Source organism: Gobius niger (genome assembly GCF_951799975.1).
Source record: "Gobius niger genome assembly, chromosome: 12".
NCBI classification, from domain to species: domain Eukaryota; kingdom Metazoa; phylum Chordata; class Actinopteri; order Gobiiformes; family Gobiidae; genus Gobius; species Gobius niger.
In genome coordinates, this window is record NC_136863.1 from 15,222,632 (window position 1) to 15,242,960 (window position 20,329).

Consider the following 20,329-nt stretch of genomic DNA (forward strand, 5'->3'; position numbering starts at 1 on the left):
TCTGGACACCCGAATTATTTCTCTTTCTACCAAACTCCATGGTACTAGAGCTGTGTTTTGTATGTTCTCCTTTGCTTTCGCTGTGCAATGTATTAGTATTATTCACTGTTCATTATTCAAGATTATCTTTCCACCAATGTAAACCTATCCTCCTTGCAATATCAACACACAGACGATATCGCTAATCATTTAACTTTTATAATTGTCCTGCTGCGTTACGGTTGATATTTATACATAGCTACTGTTTGCATTGCAATTGTGCAACATGGATATTACTGCAAACAAGAAATACTACTCTATAATCTGATCATCTCTGCCTTCTGGTAAAACAGAAGGTAGAGATGATCAGATTGTGGAAGATTACCTGGAAGATTTCAATTGGGATAGAGGTCACAGACAGACACAGTGGAATTACAATACTTATTTCAAAATGATTTACTTAAATTGTAAAATAACAACTCTGAGGCAAATGGTATTCGATATTCATAAGGAGTAATGGAAACTGGACATAGAAGCTATGTCCAGTTTAAGAATTGTTTTTTTGACAGAAATGTATGTAGCATGTTATCTAAAAAGAGGGCAGAGGTCTCTGTGCGTTCAGCTGGGAGCAGGAGTGCTGCCCCTTGAGGTTCAGGTGGGGCGGTATAAGGGGGTTGCACAAGATAGTCGACTGTGTTCTCTGTGTGAGTTGGGAGTAGTGGAGGATGAATTTAATTTCTTGTTTTACTGTCCAACATACAATGCTTTAATAATTGCTTTGTTTATTTATATATATTCATTCTATACAGTGATTTGAGTCATGGCAGTTTTGGGTGAAATTTTGGTTGTAGTTCTATAGTTTTCCAGAAGGTGGCAGTACACGCATATTGATAACACACATTGATAATGGTGTTGCCTGCTCATAGACTGAAGTGCATTTGCTGTGTGGATATAGGTTAACGCTGTGCTTTGTAAACGGTTAAACTATAAACAGAGTAGACAACAACTGTTGCTTATGGGTAATATGAGAACTGACAAGCATTAAACGCAGCAAGACGAATTAGATTAGTAGGGCTGCAGCCCATGGAATTAAAAAATAAGCTTCAGCGGTTGTGTAACGCAAGGTTTAATAATTTATCTTAATGAACTATTTTTATGTGGCATGAGACTTTGATGACCCATATTAGCTTATGGTTTAAAGTGATTTTTCTAATGGTAAAGGAGTTTTGGTAAGCACTAAAAACAGCGAGATAAAGCTGTATGTGTGCTAATTTACAGCTAGGTATTCTCTAAAGATTGGCACACTGGCTTTGTGGCTTTTTTCAAAACTTAGCTCAGTTGTGACATTTTCTTTCCCTTGCCTGTGTGTCTCATCGAATCTGTACATAACATTGAGGCTTTTTTTTTTATGTGCTAACTATAAACCCTGTATTTTCACTCCAGTCAGGATGCTTAGTTTTTCTGCCCAGCACCAGCCAGTGCTTCCTGTGTACAGCCTGCTCTGTGCTTGGGTCATTTCCCTTCTTCACTGGCATTGTCCACCTCTCCTGCTAATGTACTCTCTCATCAGACTCACCACTTCAACTTCACTTGATTCAGGAACTGTATTCTTCGTCTAACACTTATGGAGAAGTTGCCTTACCCAAACGAATTGCTCCATCCCTAGGCAAACTATGAAGCAATTTTCTTTCGTTTTTTCTTCCGACACCTTTGCGAAATGGAGGACATCCCACATGTGGTATATTGACTACAGAGATGAGTTGGCGCATGACTGTCATTTCTTCATATCTTCATATAGATGTCTGGAGCAGTAGAAACTTGTCAGCTCTCTCACAGGGGTCACAGCTGCCCCAAGAAGAGGAAGCAAGGAAGGAAGGATAAGCTTGAAAACAGTAAATCAATGCGTATTTCAGGAACAAATTGTTATTTATCATACTTATCTGTGATTGACATCGAGATGGAGTGGCTGACTACTTTATACAGGAGGTCTTTTCTGCGTCGAGTGAACTCCGGTAGGTGACTTTTCATATGGACATAAACAACTGTGAGCTTGTACTTGATTGGACTGGATTGACAATGAAGCGGCGACGCAAGTACTGGTTTTGGGGACGGACAGGTAAAAAGATGGGGCTCCTCTGCTGTTATGGTAAGATCAAAACACGGCATGTGGCATGTTTAATTTGAACTACATTAGCCTGTTGTGCAAACTGTAGTAAAACTCAAAACATAAACAAACTGATACCAAACCTGGGTCACAGTAAAGATGCATGTTTTCTGAAGCATTTTTCATCTATACTGAAAATAATGCCTATATTTCTGTTTCTGTTTATTGGATAAATGTTAGATTTGGGTGAAGATTTGTGAAGTTCAAGTTTGGAGTATTTATCTATCATTTGTCATTGGACCAGTGTCTTGCTAGAGAAGTTATTAATACACTGGGTCTGCCCATTGTACTACAAATATGGGAAGTAACTTAATTCGGAGTAATCTCTTGTTTATCATAACTGAGTCAGTATGTCTACCAGGATGCGTGTAGGATATTGTTCTCCTGAGTAGTAATTTATCAAATTGTTATGATGTTTCAGTTCGTTTTCTAGGCTTCTTTTTGTGCATTTGTCGGTTTTGTTATAGAGCTATTAGCTTCACAGTTACTCTCTGTCCTTGGATGGAAGCCGGTGAGCTTAAAGCTTTAAAGAAAGACAGTTTGTTTCAGAGTCCTGGGAACTAACTGGAGAAGACCCTCTCCCAACCACTTTCTTGGCAACACTATCTGAATGTGTGTGTTTGCGCACTCCTTTAGCAGCGAGCTGAGCTGTGTGCGGTGTATTGTCAGAGGGTGAGTCACCCCTTGTTTAAAAGTGAGGCAGAGGAAGTGCACTGCTTTGGTTCATGCAGGAAGGAAAAGGCTGGAGCGGCAGTCTGTCCTTTCACTGTGGCCCTTGTGGAGTGATGGGAAAGGTCTACTTTGTGTTCCTTGCTTTTGTTAGAAAGAGAAAAAAAATTGTAATGAAAAAAAAAAAATGTTTTGTGCGTCTTCAACAATCAGTGTTTACATTTGTTCCGTATATTTGTTTTTGTGTGTTGTGTTAATTATATTAATTATCTAATGTTTACATTTTATTGACAGTTTCAGAACAATAGAGAATCACTTGTGTATCTACGTCTGTACTGTGCTGCAGCTTAGTGACATAAATAAGTGACATAACACATTTAGAAAAAAATTAGAAATCCTTCTTACAGATCACTTTGTGCTGACATCTCTCAGTGTTTAGTTCTCAGATTTATCAGGCTGTTTTTTTTGTTTTTTGTTTGTTTAAATGAACGGAATTATTCATGGTCATTTAAAAAGTCTGTTTTTCATGAGCTATATTAAAGGCACACAACGTAGCATTTTGGACTATACTGTTACCATCAACACAAAACAAGCTCTCAATGACCAGATTGACACAGAAAATGCTATTTTTGCAGTGGATAATCAAAGAATGGGTTTGGATGAGGGCATAACCTGTTTAACTCTCAATTCTACTGACTTTAGTCGACATCTCCATGGAGACAAGCTGGAGATGTACCCAATCCCGGTAAAGTTATAGACATGTTTTAGCTGAAGTGAGATGCTCAGAGCAAAAGCACATGTTTGTTTGAGGTATTTTTCAATGGTGGAAATATTAATCATAAAATAAATGATTGTATTTAAATTTTGTTTATTGGGTGAAATCTTACGCGGTGTAGCTTTAACCTCTTAACCCCCACCTGAAGCGAGCACATTTTCTCCAGCTCAACTTCTATCTAAAGTCCTCTTGAAAGAAGCTTCAAAATAGCGACAAAAACAAGACGTCAATGAGGACGAAAGCACAGCAAAAAAGCAACAACACAGGTGTGAAAAACGCAGCAAAACAGGCGACAAATACACAGCAAAACACAGTGATGATAAAACGACAAAAAAGTGACGACAGTGCAAGGAAAAACCTTTCAAATGGCCTATAGTATGTTAGCTCAAGAAGCAGAAAATGTGCTTGGTTAAGGCGCGGGTTAGTGAAGAGGTTAATGAAGGTCATCTTTCTATTTTCACTCAATTAATATGAGGGAACAATTAAGTAAGGTTTAGACTAATGTAGCCTCCCGCAAAAGTAATAATAGTCGGAACACCAAATGCAACAAGAACATAATTATTTTTATTTGAATGTTTGTGCCTGTCATGCTGTGTTTTTGCCCTTTCCACCGGTGCTGAAATGTCTGTGTGTGGTCAGCTTGTGTCCTCGTTAAAATCACTGCCCAAATGTGTGCAGCTCTGACAGCTTTAAGCTTCATTAAATGTCACACAAACGGGCATCATCGGAGAGCAAAGGATTCATGTGGTCACTGCCTCATCATTAAAACTCCTGGAAGATCATAGAAAACTTCTCTCTGTTTACTGCTTTGTATGCGTTTCGTTTGAATAATCCTGGACAATAAGGCTCTCCGGTGACCAGGAAATACCACACCAGATTTAAAAAAATTATATCAACTGAGTACTTTAATATCGACTGAGGGATGTTTAAAATACAAATCATGAGGACTCACAGGTTAATTTTATTTCTTTTTTGTCACACATGTGAGTATTCCTCGCGGCTCACCTCTGGCCTGACATAATGTACACAGTGGCACTGGAGGCGCACATGTCCACCACACTCACCAATGCAACTTTCCTTCTGTTGCACTTCTGCTGCACATACTGTGTACCACTACTGCATACACGCTGCATACATTTACATATTTGTATCAACAAGGACTACAAGACCACAAACAACAACCGCCGCATTTAAATACTGTCTGTATTTTTAAGAAAGGATGGAAGATACTGAAATAAATACATCTATTAGAAAGAAACTATTATGGAGATGTAAAAACTCTATTCTGGTGTTATTATTTGTTCAAGCAAGATTATTATTATTTTGTATAGGCTTCAATAAGTTCTCTCTTGTCCCCATTGCCACCATAATAGCGTCATTTGTGCGTAGCGTGTATTCTGACCTGTCACCACCTGGGGGCTTGTGAGGATTAGAAAGAAGTTGGATTTGTTTCAGTGTTTTAGATTGTGTAAAAGTAATTCACTGAACAGGATGAGCCACAGAAATGGTTGTAAATCAGACATGTCAAGCTGGCGGCCCGCCAGAGATGATTTAATCCGGCCCCTGACTTGTAGAGCACAAATTCCTGAGTATGCCACAAAAAAAAGGAAGTCTTTATCCTATTCCTGTGCAGAGTTATGAATTTTTATGGAAATAACCATTTCTAGCCACTAGGGGGCATCTTACATTTAAAAAAGGAAAGAATTCCACACCTGTCCAGCAGAGGGCATTCACATAATAAGAGATCAGGATATAAACAACACATTATAGCCCCGTGGTCAGTCTGTGACCTGTTTCCACAACAGAGTGTGTGGAGTCAATGAATAATGACTACAATATAATGACTACAGTGTACTCTGAGAAGCTTGTGACACAGGCTTGTGAAGCGCAATACAAATTTAAGACATTATTATTTATTACGGGCTTTTATTTTAAAATCACAGCTCATTATTATTCATTTATTGGAAACATGTTTTCCTAATAGTATTTTCATGTTAAGATTATATGCGACCTGCGACCCGCCGAGGAATCTGAAATTCGTCCCACGAGCCAAATGAGTTTGACACCTCTGCTGTTAATGTATAAACGTGAAATCAGTTGTAAACAATCATTAGTGCAATGTCATCACCAGAGTTGCCACAAAGCTTCAACAAGATAGAGGGCCGTGTTGTGTGTTGTGTTAAATGATGTAAGAGGAACGGTCTATCCTATTAGTCAAGCAGCAGGAGCGATAAAGGCATGAGCAGAATACTGATGGCCTCAGAACTTGAAAACATTGTCTATAACGCTGGTGCTGATCAATAAGACAAAAAAAGTGGACTGCGTTTTAATGATGCATTCGGACTTTTTATGTTTAATGCCTCAATGCATTCCCTGAACAGCCCCATATAGAAATATTTAAATTTAGACAGAATAAAATCAGCAAAAGTATCTTAACTAAAGGATTCATTGCGGGTGAGAGAGGCCAAAGAACCTATTCTCAAAAATCCAGTCGAGTGCCATGTCTCCCATTGTGCTCTCCTGACAGATGTGTGCCGCAGCTGCTGTACCGACACTACATTACCCAGTGTATGTTTGTCGGGACCAGTGAACACATGTACGGACAATAGCCATCATTCATCATTGACCTTCATAATGAGAGCCAGTCAATAGGAGCAGAGTGCAGTCAAATGTGGGTGTGATGTGGGTTTAATTAATGATGTGTGTGGAGGAGGCAGGGTTGCCAAAAAAATCTATACTAAACCTCATTTGAGCAGGTATTGATACTTTATAAGGCATGAATATTGCAGCTTGTTACAACTAAGTTAGATATTTCCTGCTGGGGCTGTCACGATGATTACTATATCGACTTATCGTTCAATAAATAATAGATAAACGATATATTTTTGGGATCGATATTTATCGTCGGTACATTTATTAGCATTTCCCCCCTATGTTTTCTTTGTAAAACTTGGATTTTTAACTGAAGCAAATTAAGTTACATTATATTTCATGTTTATTGCAGCTTGTGCAGTATTTTAGGATATGATGATGCTCTTTTAGAAGGTTTGCTGCCATTTTTATGCCTGAGAGTTGACAGTATCGCTAGAGTCAATAATATCGTTAATCGCGATACTTTCCTGCCTCAATATATCGGACTTCAAATTTGTTATTGTGACAGGCCTTTTTCCTGCATCATTTTTTTTAGAATTATCATGTAGATCTTCATCTGGAAAGAAACAAATTAGATGAACGAATACTGTATAGACCCTTTCGCTGCTTACATCATCAGTGACATCAGCTGGAGGCAGGAAGTGATCAAGAGAAAAAAGATTAAACTAACACTAGCGATTTTAAGTGTAAAACTACAACTAAAAAATGAGGTCCGGCTGTGGCGTAAAGCCACACCGCGTAGAATTTTACCCAATAAATAACATTGAAATACAAGCAGTTTTTTTATGACAGATATTTTCATTATTGAAAAAATACCTCATAAATGTACAAACAAACATTTATGAGGCTCACCCCTCCTAAGATATGACTGTAAACTTTACTGGAAGTGGGTACGTCTCCAGCTCATTTCCATGGAGATATGACAAAAGGCAGTAGAATTTGACATTTAAACAGGTTAGTTTCTCATCTAAATCCCTTCTTTTACTACACACTGCAGTAATTGTATTTTCTGTGTTGAGCTGGTCATTAGAAGCATGTTTTGTTTTGCTGCAACAGTATAGTCCAAAATGTTACGCAGTGTACCTTTAAGGTGCAAGAACAAGAGGAATGACATTTGAGACGATTAAATAAGGTTTATCTGATATTTCCAACAAAAGTTAGACATTTGTCTATTGTTACTATGACAACAGCTACAATGGAAATTTAATCTCGCTTCCCGCCTTGTTTTGCATTGTGGTATCGAAGTTTTTTTTTACAATTTCGAAATTGAGTTTGAAATTTTACTGTTGCAACACGCATGATTTATTTTCAGTCGTTGCTTATAACACCACGGTCCACTCACTGACGATACATCCTTGTAAAGAGTAGGATATGGCTATAAAAAGCCCACCTCTCGTGTCCAAAAGGAGGCTCTGAATTACGTTGTAGGTGGCGGTGAGACAGAGGAGATGGCAGCTGCAGCAGTGGAGAGGTGTGAGGCAGTGGGCAGAGAGTGGGAGGAAACCTGTCAAAGTAAAGTGCGAACAGCGGCTCAAATATACATGCACACGCTCAAATGTCGCAAAGGATAACGTGCAGGCTGAAAATGTGCCAGTGGACTTTGCCAATTATTTTTATTTCGTGCTTTTGCTCCTGTGGGCTTGTTTATTGATAGTGAGTACACTTATAAGGTACGTTAGGTTTGAGTCAGTCCAAAGCCGCCCAAAGCTGAATCAAGAACATTTTCTCTAGGTATTATCCAGGTATCCAGGCATTACTCAAATCTAAAAGCTTTTTCAAAAGAGCGTAAAAAATAGAGCAAAATGCCTTAAAAAGTGTACAAAACATTACAAAAATGCACCAAAAAATTAACAAAAACGCAGCACCAAATTTACAAAAAATGCACCAAAACATGTACAAAAAATGTTACAAAAATAAACAAAAAATAAACAAAAATGCACCAAAAAATGCACCAAAAATGTACTAAAAAATTACAAAAATGCATTAAAAAAAAGTACAAAAAAATCAACAACAAAAAAAAATCACAAAAACAAAATTACAAATGCACAAAAAAAACGCAAAAAAAAAAAGTGGCAACAACGCATGGAAACACAACGAGGATAAATCTTCAGTTTTGTAGTACTTTCAAATGAGGCGTTACACTGGCCTGTGGGCGGTAAGAAGCTTTCAGATTTGGGTAAACCCAAACTGGAGAAGATGTGCTCCGTTAAGGCGGGCCTTAGAAGGCTAAAACACTGGTGACCAACCCTAAACTTGTATTATTAAGTCCAAAACAGATATGGCCAATCTATTCGCTATACCCATCAGAAAGTTCGTAATTAGATGTTTTACACTTGTAAAGACATGTAGCTCTACTTTTGCACTCGTGTTTTTACCCATGCCGCTACAAAGTGTTGATGAGTACATTCGATTTAACCATCACACTTGTAATAAAACAAGTAGCCTGCAGCCACACATCCCTCCTCTGTGAGCTGGCCATGTGTGAAGATAATGTAATATGATGCCAGTGTGGAGTGTCAATCACAACAGTTCATTATGGCTTTCGTTTTAATTAAAACACAGCAGCACACATGCAAATAAGCCCGGGTGTGTTCTTGTTTGTGAGATATAGAGGGTTTAGGTGTGAGGGAGCCGCTCGAGGACTTTATCCTTCGTGTTTGATTGGATTTTTAACAACCGGCCTTCTGTTTGTATAGCAGCCTGTCCAAATGGAATCAGTCTGGCGCGTTTTGATGTGGGCATATAGTGTCTACATTATGACAGTAATGCCAGTATAGTCTGTTTACTATTGTATACAGCAACCAGCCATAGTAGAAATTCCTACAGAGCCATTACACACTGTCTAAAATCCAATACTTGTGTTAAGAGTTGCCTTGGAAACAGAAAGCTTTCCTGCTGATAAAAATCAATGGTTTGTTTAAACTCTGGTGTTGTAAATAAATTTAACTGTCATCTCTGCTGTTGTTGTGTTTTGGAAATTATTTTCTTAAAAATGCATTTCATTTCAACCTAGGGCAAGACTGGGATTTTCAAATTCAGGGGTGAATGCTTTTAAAAATGTTAAACTTGTATAACTTGTCTTTATAGTGTCAGAATGGCAACTATAACTAACTGCTAAAGCCATACATGTCCTCATTACTGAGCCCTTGTGACTAGAATTGTATTGTGTGGCCTATGTTACCTTGTACTAATGTGCACACAGACTACCCCAGATCCAGTAGCCTTTTGAACCTCTAGATGGCGATACTGCGATGTCGTCCATCTCTATTACACCCAAATGATATGCTCTGTCCTTCTAAAGCTGTGGACCCTAAAATTGTTTGCGTGACCATTTTCATGAGTTGGGGTTATTGCCAAAAATGACTGTTGATAAACTGTATCACCAAATGATTCAATGCTTGAATAAACATAATTTTGTCAGCTGTTTTCACACCCTCTCCAAACTCGTCAGTTTTGATTTGTAACTATATGATATACCAGGAGTAGGCAAGTTTGCGTCGTGGACGTCTATTCATCATTACCAAAACACCAAGGTCCTTTGTAGCCCAAAGAACCATTTTTTACATCATATACCATTACCTACTGGGATTTTCTTTCAGTAAATCTGAAAAAATACTCTGGCATTAACAGGTATTTGAGCTCTATTTGCATAATAACATTTCTCAAAATCTTGGGGGCCAGAGGTTTTGTGCTGGAGGGTCGGAGTTGGCCCCGGGCCTGACGTTGCCTACCCCTGCGATATACCATAGCATACGCATAATTCAGAATACTTTACAGGGGGGGCTTCAAAGCTTGTCTGCAAAACAAGTGCAAGGAAAAACACATTTACCTGGACAAATGCAACAATTTAAAACAGTATTTAGCCTACTGTCATTGCTAGATGTTCCTTTTTTGTCATTTTAACTGTAAAATTGGCACAATTGTTAATTATAGTTTAGAAATAGTTTATATTTTTTCTTTGCAGATGTAAATATTTTACAATAACCATACTGGTCATGAGTGTGCCCTATAACCTGACACAGGAAGTGGCTGTGCCAGAGCACACATTTAGAAATCTCTTTAATGGTCGTTTTAACGGCCTGATTTCCTGCTTGCGGTCAACATGCTAGTACCGTGCTGGCCAGTTAGTGTCTGGATATCATTATTGCTTTAGGCTTTCCGGTCACTAATTACTCCTGTGTAAAGTGTAATGAGTGGTATAGGGTTGGAGGACTGTGGCGTTGCAGCTGTAAGAATTCAAATTTAATAGCTGCCCATATCCGGTATTGGTTACGAGGACCAACAATAGAGACTTGTGTGAGACTGGAGCAGGATCTCCAGCTGTTCAAATGAAAGGAGCAACTCCGTGGAGAGGAAGCCTGGACGGAAGGAAACAGGAGGAAGAGATAAGAGGAGGAAACTTGGACTTTCAGGTTAAAAGCAGGTCAGGAGAGGAGTCCATAACGGGGTCAGAGCTGCCACTGTGAATTAGAGACAGACAGCTGAGGAGGGGCTCATGAGTGGTGGGCCGAATGTGCCAGTCTGCCCGTAGATGTTTTCACGCGTTTTTGACAAGTTGACAGACTTGTGACGGTGAAGATGAGTCGATGTCTTGTGATAGATTTCGATGTGCTACTCTTTGAATAAATGCACTTTATTCACTTCTCTATGCCAGTGTGATGTAGTGCTAGTAGTGTTTTTACAATATAAAATGAAAACACTATTTTGATACAAAGGACAATAACTAACCTATTTAAATTTCACAATGATGAAAAAAAAACTCTCAAGTTTAGATGTGGCACAAATAGAAGTCTCTTCCCTGAGTCCTGTCTCCATATTGATGACAATATTTATTTTTATTCACGTTTTGAATTATCTACTGCCCATTCTGTTTGCATCATATTCGCACTGTGGTTGTGCAAATATGCCGTGTGTAGTATTCTTAATATAGTCCATTATGTTTTAATGAATGCTTTGCCAATTCTCTGCAGCATTAGGGTAAAGTACAGGATTAACAGTCATTTGTTAGTCTAACAATGTATTGTGTGCGTGTTTGAATAGAGTTTAAAGCAACTGTGTGCCAAATCTAAACACAGCTTTGTATTTAGCTGAAAGCATAAACAAGCAAAGTGTGTATTAATAACTAATTGCTACATTTAACATATGTATATAATAGGCTTAGGTTAATTAAGTGGGGTCTTGGTGTGATGCATGGTTTAATCCTTATGTTTCTTTTTATTTTGCCAGGGTAAATGGACTTATAGTTCTGTCTGATTGTTTGCCAATATACTAAAAGTAGAAGCAGCTTTGTCTAAAAAGTTATTGCTGTCATGACATGGTGGACCTCTATCTACTATATTTTATACCAGGGAAATGTATTATATTCCAGTATTGTCATGTATTAAGGTGTTTGCATCGCTGTAGATGATAATTATATTTCTTTAAATCATCAAGAGGATGCTCAAGGGCCCTGGATTTGGCCCCCACTCAGGATCTACTGTATATAGACCCCAACAGGCACTATACACTGAGATTGGGCTAACCCCTAGAGCCCAATAGCAAGCAGATCAATTCTTCACCATCCCGTCTTTAATTTCCATACCCCCCTGGGCCCCCCCTCCCCTCTCACCCAGTCCTCTTTCACTCTTGGGGGGGGGGGGGGTTGTTTGGAGTCAGCCTCTCAATCACTACACCCCCTATGCAGCTCTGGCGGTGTGACATGTGTGCGGCCATTGGCTTCTCTCCCTTTGCTCTGCCCCTTCCCCTTGTCCCACACAATGGGTCCGATTGTCCATGTGGCGCACACGTATATAGAGGGGGGCTCGAGTGGCACTCCCCCCCCCCTCGGACATACGCCCCCCACCCCATCACCAGCGGAATGCTATTATGCTCAGTCGGAAAGCCGTGAGGAAGCCCAAAGGAAGTGAGAGAGTGAGCTAGAAAGCGGAGGGAATGGGAGGATGCGAGCAGTGCAGAGAGGCGGCACTTTAACACCAGCCTGAACCTCCTAGTGTCTCTGCCGGAGACACCAGACACATGGAGCATTTACATCACTGGATTTTCCTACTCATTTCAGCTTAACTGTGTGCGAAATAATTCAGGTAAGTGCGGACAATTCTGCCACTCACCGGTACATGTCACTTTAGTATTGTCATCTAGAATAGGCGTTGACAGCTAGCGGATAGCGACCACCACCGTTTTTGGTATTCCACTCAGACATCCTATACATCGAGGGAGACGCATGCTGCGAGGTTAACAAAGGGAGGAGCCCGCATCACCTAAAGCTCACCACAAGATGTGTCCGAAGGTTCATTCAGCCCCTGCGTTTAAAGTAAGGCGTGTATGTGGTGAGAGAGGGGGGGCGGCTTAAGGATGCGGAGGTTGAATCAGTGAACACATGCATAGTTGATTGGAGTTAGGGATAATTGATGTCCACTGTGTGTGATGGGGTAAAGTGGGAGAGCGTCTGACCGCTGTAAGTGGGAGGGGACGCTAAAAGCCAACTTGCATGTGCATTATTTAAACACACACACACAATGCAAGTTGCTGGTAGATACTGAAGCATGCTGTGAATAAGGGCATTGGTGTTGATCAGAGTGATGTGGTTGCGGTTGCGGAACGCGCTTGTTTCCTCCTTTTTTTATACTGTGCAGTGCAGGGTTGGTATGATTCTAGTAGCTTAAAACCGATGAACAGTGTTGCATTTCATGTGTAGCAACGTAGCAGGTAAAACAAGCACTTGCTTTTTCTCCACATTTGGTGTCAATTATGTCTTAAGCACTTTTTCCCCTCACTGAGAAGGTCGTCGGATCCTTTTTATTTTAGTTGGTGTGTCCACTGCACCCTATTGCAGGTGTCAGCTCTGTCATAACATGCAGTGATCCAGGGTGTACCCAGTTTCACATTCAAGGTGACTAGAGGGGTAGGCAGTCGAAAAGAATGACTGTATTTACTTTTTTATTGAATTATGGTATGATGGATAACCGCTCATGATGTGTGAGAGTTATTTGTAATTCTAATAGCCAGTCTTGTATGCAGTATGCAGCGCTGTTTGTTCTGTTGTACTCAGGCTAAACAAAATATGCATGAAAGTAATTGAGTCAAACATTCCTGGAGAATATGTGGGTGTGAGGTAAAATTACTGTCTTAATTAAGCGTCAGCCCTGCTGTTAAAACAGGCCAGTATCCAGGGTGCACCTCAGCTTAGACCACAGTAGACCAAAGCTTTGTGTAGCTAAACATGAACCAAAAGCTGAAGAATATATTCCAGTTTAGTACATCACTTAAGTTATATTCTACGACGACTCAATATATCGCCAAATTATCTTTATTATGGTCTGGGTGATGGAATAACCATATTGCAAGAAGTCATTTATATATCGCAAAATCATTCAGGTTTTATATTAACCTTTTTTGCAAACATTTTTTTTCAATAATGCATAGTAACTGTGTTGAAATTCTTGCAGAAATTCTTGCAATATGTTGTTATTGCAATATTTATGACAATTATCAAGTATAGCAATTTATTTTCTCATGTCGCGTATTCCTATTTTATTCTGAGATATTTATTATTTTATTCTGAGACTGTCTGCAGCAGCTTTAAAATTTTTACAACCAAAGTACCATCTGTTTATGGCTCTTTTTCCACATCAGTCTCCTCTACGTGTCCACAATGTCCACTGTATCCTCTCATGTCTGCACAGGAAACTCTTTTATCTGCAATCATATATTGCCCTCCACTGTGTCTGTGCGTCTCAGCGTCCCAGCATGTTAGGAGCGCTATCGGATCACGCTGCTTGTGTTGAGACGCAGGCATATGTTCACTCGAGCATATTCTAACAGAGATCCTCGCTGGGGATCACTGATAGAAACCTGGGAGCTGAGGGAAAACAAGGTTAGTAATGACTTTTGAAACACAGGAAGCAGGTTTTAAAGAGCTTCACTCAACTCATTTTGCATTGATATGTCTGGATAAGTATGAGACCAGTTGGACCAGTCATAATGTGACTGAATAATTATTAGTTTGGACACCAAAGTTTATTAGAGCTATTACATTTTACTGCGGTTCAGTATTGTGTGCATGTGCTGTAGCAGGTTGTTTCTTTAAAAGTGTTCAACACCATTGGCCAATTTTTCAATAGATCAGTTACATCTAGCATCACATTTCACACGTCTAGAGAGTGATATTCTTTTGTCTGAGAAACACATGAGCCATAAATAACACCAGTCCAAGACGTTTAAGTGTTGGCTATTACATCATCATCGCTTTGACTATAGGCTATATTCACCCACACGTATTCTTGCAGGACGTCTTAGTACCCGCAGAGGCTGTTCCTTATGTAAAGTGCTCTGTCATTGCTCTCTGAAGGCATTGCACGTTCAGTTTTTGGCAGTCGGTCGTGTCCTCTGTCACCTCTGAGCTTGGCGGTTTGTCTTTCTGCTTAGCCGCTTGTGACAAAGTGCTGATGATAAGGGCACCTTGCAAGACCTCCTCTCTTTCTCTCCATAGACTATATGTAGTATGAAGATATTTAAAACAAGAGCGTTTGAGAAGTCAAGTTTTAGTGTTTTTTTCTGATCTACGAAAGAGAACATGTAAGTCTTTTTTTTTGTTTTTCTGTGGTCTTCTGTTTCTTTTTGGGCCCAGGCTTGGCTGCAGACTTGCTTCTAGTCTTTTGGTGCATTCCAGCACTCTGTGGAGAGTATGTTGTTCCGACGGCCCAAGTCTTAAGGCTCATTCATAGTGCGCACAATGAACCCGTTTGAGATGCAAGTTTGGGCCCACACTGTTTGATTGGCATTAGCCTCTGTTGACTTCATCCATAATGCATCCTGCTAGGTCCCTCTCGCATTAATGAATTTCTGATGGTAATGTTTTGTTAATGCATTGCAGGAGTACAAAGAAGGACATTTAGTTGTATTGAAATGAATGGATTGAAAGTGGAAGTTCAAGTTAAATTATAATAGGATTATGTTGATGCCTATCAAACTTCAGCTCTAATACCATCAAACTTTAGGCATTTTGTGGCCCGTAATAAAAAAAGCAGTGGAAAAACTTCGCAAAAGGGTATGTCTCTTACATAATATTACAGTGTATGGTTGTGCAGTGCCTTGTTCTTTTAGTGTTTCATAAAGTACTCTGAGCCGCATCATTTTCTATTAATAATACGTTTGTTGGCAGAAGACAAACAACTACAGCTGGTGCTGATCACACGGACGATCACACTGTCGTTGTGTCCTCGGGCAAGACATTTCATCCACCTTGCCTCCAGTATCAGCGTACACTGGTGTATAAATGAGAGTGTGAGTGGTTCCTTGGTGTAAAGTGCTTTGAGTGCCTAATGTAGGTAGAAAAGGGCTACATAGATGCAACCATTTACCATTTGCAGTTGTTATATGGCGGTTGTAGCATTGTCGTTCTCAAGATGTTAGCACCCGCTCATGACATATTTCAACCTCAAGTGCCACCCATTCTAGATCATAAACCTGGCCTATTTAAAAGTCTAATATAATGGGTGAACTGGCTGTAATCCATTTCTAAACCAGAAAACTTAAATGCATTACAAGCATCATTAAAAGAAGTCTAGAATTGCAGATTACCCTGAGTACTTCCTGAAGAAGTATCACAGGTGTCACACTTACGACACGCCTAAACACTGTCTTACACAAAGAAGAATATAATGCCTTAAGAAGAGTGTTCAGCAGAGGTCAATGCTGGGATTTCGTTCTTCTTATAACTCCCATTTAAAATACAAACACTTAACATGTTTTCGTTAGTAAAATTGTCAGTTAAAGACGTACCATGTAAAATCACTTTAGTTTACTAAAAGTGGCAACAGTCAGTTTAACCTTTTGTATTATTAATCTTCAAATGTAGTGGGGAAGAAAACCCACATTTTGACCTTTTGTAAATACAACAGACTTTTTGCGCAAACCCATCTATTTTAGCGTGTACATTATTGCTACATGCAGATGAGTTAAAGTGGAAAATCAAATGGGGTAGTAGAGATTCTCATGGGCCTATTTTTGGGCTGCATGTGAAGTCTAGAGAAAGTTGTTGATGGAAACTTTGATAGAAGTGGTTATTTTTTGCTTCAATTTAGAAAAGTGGCATTTGGACATCGTAAATACTCTGGAGACCCCGCCTGCAGAGCCTCTTCAGAGCCCAGCTGTGATATTTGGGTTTTATTGCTTTTTATAGACACGCTCCCATTGGTCCATTCCTCTCAAAACGGATATAGGTCAGTTTCACATATCTGTACTTAATCTGGGAGACATTTCCAATCGGTTTACTCGGCTCTTATCAGAAAGAGCAGGCTGTTGTCAGTTGCTGAATGCACATTATAGTCTATTGAGGCCCAGTCAGACATGGCCATTGGATGGGCAGAGTATTGATTGACACATTGGGGAGCAACCCGCCCGGCAGCTGTGATCCGTTATCCAAGGTAGGCACGCAGCCGGTCACTGTGGGGGATGGATGGTGTGAAAGGGGGACAAAATAATAGAGAAAAACACAAAATCATTGGTATATAGTGACAATAATAGCTAAGGTTAAAAAAAAAGACTGACAGGAAGAGAAAAGAGAGTGACTAGCCTATCGATGTTATCGCCCTGACCATTGATCCCTTCACAGTCACTGCAGCGATTACTGAGTCTGTTATCTACCATTACTGTGGGGATCTCAATCAGAACACAGAGCAGTCACATCCTTGAAGCGAACCCAAAACCTGACTATAGCAATGTTTATCACTGTAATGTCACTGGAAGCGGAGAGGGTTCTTAGTTGTTTTTTTTGCTTCAGTATGGGGTGACCTGGTCCTTTGAGAATCCCTGCCTTAGCACATTGGACCGATAGCTTTCATCAGACTCACTGTACCATACCCATATTAGGCGTTGTTTCACTGCAGGGACCTCTTGTCGTTTCAGTACCAGCCTGCTCACTGCACGCTGCATTTCTCCATCCAGTATGCATTTTTTGCCGCTAGAAGCAGGATTCTAAAAGTTTGTTTTGCTCAGCATGTCATTGAGCCTACTGTACATTGCGGTTTTTCAATTCGAACACAAGCACAAGGAACTGGGACCTTTCTTTTGAATGTTTTTTGTTAGAGGACAATATTAAATCGCTATTTATTATACTGGGTCAGGCTGTACAGTCGTACTATCTCTGTCATAGCCTTGACTGTGGTGCTCAGACTCTTGCGTGTGAAGTATGATGCTCTGAGAGGGTATTTATCCCTTTTCTGTGGAAGCATGGACAGACTTGAATGGTAGGACGAGCGCAATGTCTCGAGTTCATATCTCCGGGTCCTGCACCGATGGTAAATAAACTTCTCCTGTATAAGACATCCAGACTGCTGCATATTTTTCATCTGTCCTCTCGAACACCCTTGTTAGTTCTCTAACAGTTTTCTTGGTAACTACATAATAAGGTTGCCAGATTCTTCTTTGAAAAAAAAAGTTAAATGAAGTTCTATTGCATTTTTCATTCCACTTTTAAAGCAGTACTAAGTAACTTGTTGACCTTAAGAAATCCTTGTCGTAATACAAGTGTTAATGAGATGATTGGGGGGTCTTTCATCCCCCCTGGTGTCAGAAAACAACACTTGCAGCTTTCCCTGCTCCGACCAGGACGCACAATTCACACTAATGGAATCATGAAGAAGAAGCTAACAGGCCAACGGGCAAAGCTAACTGCGGGCTAGCAAGTTATAGTGACAAAAATGATCTCCATTGTGTAATTGGATGTACAATATCCCTCTCTCCCTTTGTCTTTTCTGTCTGCGTAGTATTTACTCTCACGGACAATTAATGAGTAAAACAATGTAACATGCTACTACACCTGCAGTGGCTCTTATGGGCTCAAGGGGCATGAGTTACTTAGTTCTGCTTTAAATGCCCCATGAACATAATGTGTTGTGTCTTTGTTCTCACCGTGTCCTCTGTGCCCCCACTCACACTCACGGGTTAATTTAGCTCATTCAGTCTTTTTTTTATTCTTTTATGACAGAATTGTGCTGCCAAGCCAAATTTAACCATACGTTCTTGTTTTTTCCATAAATAGAAAAAGCGTGGTCTCATCTGTTTGCCGTGACCACATAAAGGCTTTACAAGGCCTTTTCTAATTTCCCCTCTATTATATTTGTGACAGAAAACCATCACTCGTTTGGTAATTGGCCATAATGGAAAGGCAGGAGTGAATGAGGATAGCCACATCTGGTCTGAGCGAATGGGCCCGACTCTTGCTGCGTCAACCATGAAAACCTCACCCACACACCCCCTCCCAGACACACATAGCCCCTTTTATCACCCACATCCCATATGATTGGAGGGGCGTGACTTAGCATATTAAAAACCCTCTGCCCTTTACATTATGTATGAGTGAAAATTGAATGGTAGTTATCTCAATCTAGGCCTGTGATATGCAAATGAATAAGGGGGGGTGCACTGCATTCTCTATTCCTTACGGAGACTCCCGTATTTTCAAGTCTAGCCATTTCTCATCATTATTCAGTGATTAACGCTGATCCCCCTCTGCGATTATGGTTTTGCATATCAGGATTTGGATTAAATCAAGTGTCAGTGGGTTAGCCCAGTAGGATGGTGATGAAAAGGGAGGTTTCAGATACCTCTGCAGAAATGTCACATTACTCTTGTGCTCCACTAACAACAAACCAATTAAAGCTTGTGATACAATTTCTCATATGAAATACGGTATATCTAGGGTTGTGTTTTGTTTCTTGCATTTTTCAGTAATCCTGAAACCTGCATGGGACTGGGACAATATACTTTAGTCATGATAATGCATATTACAATTCAAAGACTTATTTACAACTTCACTAAAATACTTCTGGGGGGTCATTTATCAAGGCAGGTGCTAAATAGCAAGCTGAAAACTGAAGTATTCTGTTGTGTTGCCATCCTGAACTTCATTTACCATTTGATGTTGCCAGTAATACAGTTTAAGGGCCCCAAATCTGATGATAGGTACTAGAGAATGCTGCACGAGTAAAAAAATAAATTAAAAAAAATGCATAAATGACTCTGATGCCACTGATCCATAATTGCACATGGGACAACACTTGGGAAATGACCCCCTTGGTATTCTGATACAGTACTGCACCTATCTCCACTATCGAACAAAAGATGCCTATCCCTGGGGCATTTTCAAGAAAGCTGCCACTGAACGCAAAAAATATCTGCCCTGAAATTAATGACAGTTGTTTTCCTACAGTGAATGTTAAAGATTATGTGGAAAATGATGGATCAACCCTCATATGTGGTTATAGCAAAAACTGTCCTCAAGTATAGGACATTATTATCATGTAAATAGTGAAATTGACCGTGGATCTGGACGGGCACCCTCCTCCCTCAGCCTCGCTTTCGGTCTCTCTGTGTACACGCATTATTACCTGGCGACTGCAGGTTTCTAGGGAACCGGTTTGTCGAAACAAGCTCAAGTGCTGTGAGTGTTTGATGCGTAAATACCAAAGATCAGACATGAGCTTGCCAATCAGTCGAGGAAACTTCTTTGTCTCACTATTGGATTTACATAAAGACTAATTAAATGTACGTTTTTGGACATGGACAAACACGGTGCTGTGGAGAGGAGGGGGAATGCCCAGCCGACCTGGAGGCAGGTGTCGCCAGGTATAGTTGAACAAGGAAGATTGTGTGTTTGCTCAAGGTTAGGGACAGACTGCTCAAGTTCAAATAAAGCGTAAGTTCAGAGGCAGACAGAAGTACACATGCTAGTTATTGGAAGTTATTGTCATCAGCGGTTTAGCTAAAATCAAAGTCAGATGGTACGTTATACTGTAATTAATTGTACTTTCTTTGCTCTGGTTGTGTGTTCAGAAGAGGACCTATAATGTTGAACTGGTATGTCTGCATTTACATAGCATGTGTGTAACATACCCAGTACTCTTTGTACTGTCTTTATCATTTAATTCCTAATACAGTGCTTCCAGTATCTTGTACCTGAAAGATAATCTTTGTAATAGAAAAAGGGAGTATTACAATATTCAAGAAAACAACCAACTGAGTCACATTTCGCATGTTGTTATTGCGATATAATTTTTTATATTGTTGTGGACACTATATAATTCATGTTT

The 20,329-nt window shown here is 39.9% G+C and overlaps 1 protein-coding gene across 2 annotated transcripts in view; it reads left to right on the top strand.

Annotated features, from left to right (window-relative positions):
• The first annotated feature begins 1,580 nt into the window (after window positions 1–1,580).
• fgd4a (FYVE, RhoGEF and PH domain containing 4a) overlaps window positions 1,581–20,329 on the top strand; it is a 42,585-nt gene continuing 23,836 nt past the window's right edge. The window contains exon 1 of one of the 2 annotated variants that reach the window (XM_079568271.1): window positions 1,581–1,991. In XM_079568271.1, coding sequence (XP_079424397.1) covers window positions 1,778–1,991 — 214 coding nt within the window. In that variant the 5' untranslated portion in view covers window positions 1,581–1,777. Of the gene's footprint in view, window positions 2,126–20,329 lie in introns of both variants that reach the window. The other variant, XM_079568272.1, reaches the window with a different exon arrangement.